General features: G+C 41.8%; 1 protein-coding gene across 2 annotated transcripts in view; it reads right to left on the bottom strand.

The window, feature by feature from the left end:
- Positions 1-830: 830 nt before the first annotated feature.
- The window catches only part of LOC121143954 (palmitoyl-protein thioesterase 1-like), a 248,218-nt gene continuing 240,891 nt past the window's right edge, over positions 831-8,157 (bottom strand). For both annotated transcript variants that reach the window (XM_040756727.1, XM_040756728.1), the window contains exon 6: positions 831-1,128. In XM_040756727.1, the coding sequence (XP_040612661.1) occupies positions 1,017-1,128 (112 nt within the window). In that variant the 3' untranslated portion in view covers positions 831-1,016. The remainder of the gene's footprint in view (positions 1,129-8,157) is intronic.

Below are 8,157 nucleotides of genomic sequence, written 5' to 3'. Positions count from 1 at the left end.
TGGAAACCAAGTCTCCTTCCCCAGTCCCAACACAAGGCAGAGCCCTGTCTTCCTTCCACACAGCCTCTTCTTCCATGAGGCACAGAGCTGAAGAGCTGCTGTCTCTGTGGACCTCACCTCATTTTTCACATGGACAAACACACTGAAATGAAATCTGCTTAGTGGTTAAGGTGGCTGCATCCAAGCCCAAAGAACTGAGTTTTTGAGAAGCCAGGAGGGGTGAGAAGTAAGGGTGTCTGTTAGAGGGTGGGGGTCTCTAGCTCTAACAGAGATGGTGATCCTCTCCTTGAGAGAAGGGTTGAGCACAGAGAAGATGAAGGAGTCCCAAAGACTCATCCAAACAAAAGACAATTGTCACCTCACAGGTCAGAGGATAGCCTCGGGTTGGATGTCTGACTCCAAGGAGAGAATGACCTTCATGATTTCTGGGGCCAGTTCCGGGGAGAAAGAGTGGAGGGGACAGAGGTTTGGGGAAAGAGAGAGTAAAGAGGAAGGCCTGGTGTATTAACTTGGGGGTAGCTGGAGAAACAATCCCAAGTATTTTGAGATTTGCCCATGCCACCCATCAGCATGGATGAACAGATCTTTGGTCTAGGGCAATCTGTAATCCTCAATCCAGAGAACTAGCAGAGGAAGGGTGAGTGGGAGAAAGGCCATGAGGTTCAGAGACAGAGACAGTGTGGGACTAACTCAGTGACCCCTCAGAATCCAAGGCTGAGCTGCTGCTGCACATGCTGCGTGGGTTACAAGAGGGACATTTTCTCGGAGTGACTGTCCCAGGATTGAGACCCATGTTAGGAAATAATGTGGAAGAAGACAGGAGACTGGACTCAAATGCAGGCAGGTTTATTTCAGAGAAACTGAGAAGAGCTCACATTAAGCAAGCATGCCTCTCTTACAGACTAGGAACCTTTTACCAATCTAGGAGGAGTAGAAAGGAAGGGGGTGTTGTCTTTTTAGGCAAGTTAGTGGTTCTTCTTTGCAGACAGGGTTGGCTGTTGCAGTTAGGTTGTATCTCAAGAGTTCAACATGGGGTGCAGGCTGTATTCATGATGTTTTGGACTCATTGTTGGTTTGTCTTGGGACCAAATGCTGGAGCTAAGATAGCTGGAAAGTGGTTTTACCAGTCTGCACGAACAATTAAGAACAATTAACCACCATGCCATCTCTCTAGCCTACCTCCTCTAAACCCCATCCCCTTTTTTTCTGAGACAGTATGTCACCATGTACCTCTAGCTGTACTAGAACTCACTGCTTACACAAGGCTGTCCTCAAACTCAGAAATCTGACAGCCTCTGCATCCCCACTGAGCCATCTTACCAGACCAAAATTACCCAATATTAATGAGGGATGGAAGTAAGCACATAAATATTCATTATATTACTCTCTGCTTTCATATATGTTCATAATTTCCCATAATAAAATTTAAATTTAACAAGATTAACTTGGAGACTTCTGCCAAGAGACAATACTATGCAATCAGTTGCTCAAACTGATAACTTGGGGACATCCTTGACTGCTCTCGGTGGAGATGGTACAGTAGGTAAAGGCAGCTGCTGCCAAGCCAGATGACCTGAGTTATGTCCCTGAGGACCATATGGAAGAAAGACACAACTGACTCCCTTAAATTGTCCTCTGCCTTCACCAGTACACCATGGCACTGGTGTGACTACATATAATTCATGAATGAATGTAATAAAAATTAATTTTAGGGGCTGGAGAGATAACTTAATAGTTGATTGTACACTGCTCTTCCAAAGGACCCACATTAGGATCAACATCCACATCAGTTGCTTCACAGATGCCTGTACTCCAGCGTCAGGGAATCTGACACCCTCCTCTGGCCCTACAGACACATGCACACACATACAAACACTCTCCAACTACTGCCTGCCACATGACTGGAACCTTCTCTCCTCCACGAAAGCCTGTCAATTATGTTAGAGAGAGAGGGGGTATCACCTAATGATTCTCCTGTGCCATAGAGCTTTGCGATCCCAAGAAACTTCCTGCTTCCTCTTCAGAGATGGCTGGTTTGTGATTATGATGCAGAAATCAGTTAGATAGGGGCAGTTGACTTCAAATATAATCAAACTATGAAGTTTTTTCTTTAAATGATTGGGTGTTGGGTGTGATGGCACATGATTATATCCTATCGTCTAGAAGAATGACGCAAAAGTGTTCCTAATGTTTGAGTCCAGCCTGGGATACAAAGCAAGCCTTTATCTCAAAGAAAACAGAAATGGAAAGTATGAGGTGGATCCAGATTAGAAAAGAGGGCAATGAGGGCAAAGAAGTGAAAGTTGGGGCTGGAGAGAAGGCTCCACAGTTGAGAGCTGAGGTCCTTAAGTTAGTTAAGTTCCAGAGTGATTCCCAGCACTGTGCAGCTCACTGCTGTCTGTAACTCCAATTCCAGATATTCAGACATTATCTTAGACATACATACAGGAACAACACCCACATGCATAAAATAATTTTAAAAGAAAACTTTTTTTTCGAGACAAGGTTTCTCTGTGGCTTTGGAGGCTGTCCTGGAACTAGCTTTGTAGACCAGGCTCGTCAAGAACTCACAGAGATCCACCTGCCTCTGCCTCCCGAGTGCCAGGATTAAAGGCGTGTGCCACCACCACCGGACAAACAAACAAAAAATCAAACAAACAAAAAACTTTTTTAAAATGTGAAATTTCAACATCTTTAGCCATCAAACAGCCCTGAGATTATACTTTACACCTGACATAATGTTTAAGATAAGGAAAAAATACAAGTGATGACAGCTTATGCTGGCAAGGATTTGGAGCAAGAGGAACACACCTCTATTGCTCATGAGAGGGCAGACTTGTACAGGCATTTGGAATTCAATATTGTAGTTTCTCAGGAAACTGGGATCATTCTACCACAAGACCCAGCTATACTACTCTTGGGTAAATACCACATCTAGCAAACAACCTAGATGTCCCTCAACTGAGGAATGGACAAAGAAAATGTGGTACATATACACAACTGACTCTTCTCAGCTATTAAAAGCATGACATCATGAGATTTGAAGGCAAATGGATGGAACTACATAAAATATTCCTTAGTGATATAATCCATACCTACAATGACAAACATGGTATGTTCTCACGCAGAAGTGGATAAAACTGTAATATAAAGGATAAGTATGCTACAGTCCACAGACTCAGAGAGTCAAGGTAACAAGGATTATTTAAGTGGGGGGATGCGTGGATCTCCCAGGGAAGGGAAAATAGAAGAGATTTCATGAGTTGACTGCAGGCAGGTGGGAATGGGAACATGAATGATCAGATTGCAGGTATGGAGACTACTGGAAATAGGGGGCATTTCAAGGTCAGATAAATGCTCGGTGCAAGGGAATCCCCCAGGAATCTACAAGGATGATCCCAACTAAGACTAATAGTAGTCATGGATACATCGCCTGGCCGTATCCTGTGACCAGGCAAGACTACAAGTAGAGGGAATGGGAAACCGACTGAGCCACATAATCTTTGACCTGCAGTCTGCCCTGCCTGTTGCATGTGCTGAGGTAAGCGTGGCCTATAGATTGTAGGAGTGGCCAACCAATGCCTAAAACCCATGCCAGGAGGTTAAGCCTACCCCTGATACTACCTGAAGCACCAGGACCCACAGGCTGGATAACCCAGAGACCTAGGATAGAACCAAACACAACTGGAGGAAAAAAAGCCAATATAATGATGCCCAATGATATTGTGATGTAATCATAAATTAGTACCTAGCGTCATTCTGATGTAATCACAGATTGGTACCTGCTATAATCATAGATCGGTACCTAGCTTTCATCCGTGTACGAGGGATACAGATGCAGACCCACAGGAATTTGTCAGGCAGAGCTCGGGGAATTCTACAGAAGAGAGGGAGAAAAGATTATAGGAACCGAGTCAAAGTATGCAAGGACACCACAAGAAAGTCCACAGAATAAACAAATCTTGTCTCATAGGGGCTTGTAAAGACTGAACTGACAACCTGGGAGCCTGCATGGGGCTGACCTAGCCTCTCTGAATATATGTTAGAGTTGTGTAGCTTGGCCATCTTGTGGGACTCTTCACAGTGGGAGCAGGGGCTGTCGGACTCTTTTAGCAGATTTTGGGACCCTATTCTTCATACTGGGTCACCCTACCCAGCCTTAATACAGGGGAGATGCTTTGTCCTACTACAGCTTGATGTGCCATAATTTATTGATATCCATGGGAGACCTTACCTTTCCTGAACAGGAATGCAGGAGTGGGTTGGTGGATGTGAGCAACAGGGGTATGGGGAGAGGTATTTCAAGGAGAGGAGGGAGGGGAAACTGTGATGGAATATAAAATAAATAAATAAGTAATACAAAAGAAAAAAGTGTAACTTACCTTATTAATTTTCTGTCAGAAACTGAGATCATATCTTTCATGGGAGGTATGGGGCATCCCTCAGCCAGTTCCTTCCTGGAGAAATCGAAGGTGGCTGTCAGATTCGAATGTATCAACTGGTACTTCACAGATTGTCACCATGGGTGCCCAACCCACATTCTAACAAAATCTTCCTCCTCTAAGGCTGAACACAAATCTTCATAGAAAATAAATCAAGAGGGGCTGGGACGATGGCTCAGTCAGTGAAGTGCTTGTCTTGCAAGCATGAGGAACTGAGCCTGGATTGCCTACTCCTCTTAAAAACAGACAGAAAATAAAAAAATATTTAAGCACAGCAGTAATCTAGTAATATCATCTCTGAGGAGGTAGAGACAGGAGGGTCTCTGGGGCTTCTCAATCAGCCAGTCTAGCACAGTAGTGGAGCTACAAGTTCATAAAATCATCATCATTACCATCATCATTGTCATCGTCATGATGGTGTCTAGCATGCACACAGTAAGTAAACAAGTATAGGTTAAAATTTTTTAAATAAAGTAGAGGGCTGGAGAGCTGGCTCAGTGCTCAAGAGTAATTACTGCTCTATCAGAGGACTCAAGTTCAGCCCCCTAGCAAACACAATGGGTAGCTCACAATCACCTGCAACTCCAACTTGAGGAGATCTGACGCCCTCATCTGGCCTCTGTCAACACTGCACTCACATTTGCCCTTGGCTACCCCTCCCTATCACACACACATAATTAACATAAAATAAAATTTAAAAATTTTCACAAATGTTAAAATAGAGGAAAACACACATTACTGACTTCTGACTTCTACAGTCATGTTCACACATGTGCACACACACACAGAGGAACGTTTTCACACACACACAGGGGAACATTTTTACACACACACACACACACACACAGAAAAAGAAAATAAATTGAGTTCACAAAGCTCTCACAGGGACATCTTAAGGATATCCGATTGTCACTGCTATAGGAGGATTTGAATCTTTACAGTCATTTGATTGCAATAGACGTAGTATCAACACCATATAAATGCTCCCATTGGATAAAAGGATACTTACAAGCTCTCCAGTCTATCGGAGACTGTAACAACAATGTAGCCTTGCTGCAATTTAGCAAAATACTTAGCAAGAATCTCACATACTTGGGAACTGCCATTAAAGATGTTATTCTCCATATCCTAAAACAGGAGCAGTGAGAAATCAAAGGCTGGGATTTTTGCTAACTGGACAAAAGTTGTATAGGGTTTGAATGAGAATGTCCCCCACAGGCTCAGATATTTAAACAGGTTGTCCCCAGTTGGTATGCTGTTTGGGGGTGATATGGGGAGGTGCAGCCTTGCTGTAGGAAATCCATCACTGGGGTGGGATTTAAGGACTCATAGCCTTGACTCACTGCCAGGTTGCTCTCCCTGCTTCCTGTTTGCAGTGGAAGCTGTGCTCTCTCGCCTTCCTTCTCCTGCTGCAATGCCTTTCTGCCATGATGAACTTTTATCCCTTTGGAACCACAAATTCATATGAATTCTACATATGTTACTTTTCATCATGGTGTTTTTATCAGAGCAACAGAAAAGTGACATATACAGAATGAGACTCTCCTATCTCCATTAGAGTTCATGAGAATATGACACATGCCTGGAATCCCAACATGCAGGGGGCTGGGACAGGAAGATCAATTTCCAGTCAGTCTGGGCAACGAAGCAAAATCATATATCTCAAAATGAAACCAAACCAGTGGTGATACGGTTTGCTTGGCAAAGTATTCAAACAGCACTGTCTATCAAAGCCCTCAGCAAACCTGTCAGGGAACAAGCTGCCATTTTACCTCTGTTACGTTATTCCCAGTCACTAGAGGCAGGACATAAACTCCAGGTATTTCCTTTCCAATAATCTTGTTAGTGCTTATTCTGCTTATGTAGAATCCTAGAAAACAAAAAACATTGATGAATTCATGAATCAAAACATCACTCTTAAAGGATTTATTTAATGTTTATTTTTGTGTGCATGGGTATTTTTCCTACATGTTTGTCAGTGCACCCCTTGTGTTCATTAACCATGGAGGCCAGAGGAGCATCTCAGGTACTTTGGAACTGGAGTTACAAACATTTGTAAGCTGCCATATGGGTGTTGGGAACTGAATCTAGGTCTTCCAGTACTCTTAACTATTGAGCCATCTATCAAGCACCACCAAACAGAAAATTCTTAAATCCAACGTTGAACCACAATATAATTGAAAGCGACATTAATTTGGTATGCATGTACGGGGTTGAGTGTAAGCATGTGGTGGTGGTGTAGACCGAAGTGATGGTTGAGTGGTTAAGCTGTGTTCTGCTTTTGCAGAACAGAAAAAGTAAATATTTAGGACTATTGTATTGCTACTAACCTCATAATTTTTGTCATGATATTAATTATCAAATAGAGTACTAATTCTAGAAAAAGTTTTTGTCTACCTTCATGTACATGGTTTCTGGGTTGAGTCTCTATCAGTTTCATACAATGAACCATGACCACCCTTAACAGTAACATTTGAAGTCTCCAAAAGAAGGATAGGGCCCCACAATGACAATTTCACCAGGACTATGACAACGCCATTATGCTGAACAACATTAACTAAAGACCAGCTTTGGAGTACTAACTGCTACTAACAATTTCTAGGTGACTTGCTGAGATGATCCAGCCTCACAGACTACTATATCCAGTATTTGAGTCGAGCCCTGTAAGTTTCATTTATGCAGAGATTGGACAACAAATGGTTTGGATTGATAATTAATGCCAATTATTCAGGCACCTCTAAAGATGTCATCATTCCTAGATAGCTGGAAGTAACTTTAAGAATATAATGCCCACATTTCCAAGAGGTGGTGTGTGTGGTTTTTGGTAACTCATTGGGTTATGGATATGTGTTATTATTTAGGGGGATTGGTTACAAAATGTTGTTGCTTACAATCAGGAGGAAAGTTGAACAAAGGAGATTATATTCAAGGTTTTGTTTTGAAAAAACAAGAAAAGATGAATGCAGATATGATAAGATGAAAATGTAGATTATTGAACTTACTCTTAAAAAGCAACCTGTAGTTTTAAATATTTTACATGGGATTGAACTTCTGTATTTTGTATACAAATGTTGCATATTGATACAAATTTGAGATTACTTTTGCTAAAACATACTGTACATACACCTCATTTAACGATGTAATACAAATCTCTAGTCCTTGAAAATTATTACTATCAATATATGGAATAATAAGGAAATATAGTTCACTAATTAGTCAACTATTGCAATTGAACCTGTAGTTACATTAGGTATGTTTCAAGGTCAAACAGATATTTTAGAAAGACAGGCCATCTTCAATTACTTCAGAGATCTACAGAATATGGCATTTAACATGTTTTAATACCATAGATTATTTTTTATGACAATGAGACATGTATGTTCCTGGCAGCACGAACCTACATCAGAGAAGATAATAGGCATCAAAGAAACTCAACATGGAGTTTACTCTCTTTGTGACAAAAGCAAACCACTGGGTAAGAAACTACCCTAGCCTCAACTTCTGACAGTATGTTGTCTAAATTGGACAAATAGGACATCAAAAAGAGTGACTGCAAACCTTGCCAAGACAAGGTGGTCCAGTCTTTCAAAATGTCTTGCTTCACAGAAATGTCTGTTAGATACACTAGGCCTATAGGCTGAAGATGGATGCCCCAATGTTTCTTTTAGATCTAACATTCCAGTCTGTTGGGAGACAGATTATTCTCTTCTGTAAC

This window comes from Mesocricetus auratus, unplaced genomic scaffold, assembly GCF_017639785.1.
Source record: "Mesocricetus auratus isolate SY011 unplaced genomic scaffold, BCM_Maur_2.0 Super-Scaffold_100014, whole genome shotgun sequence".
NCBI classification, from domain to species: domain Eukaryota; kingdom Metazoa; phylum Chordata; class Mammalia; order Rodentia; family Cricetidae; genus Mesocricetus; species Mesocricetus auratus.
This window is presented reverse-complemented; position numbering and strand designations above follow the sequence as displayed.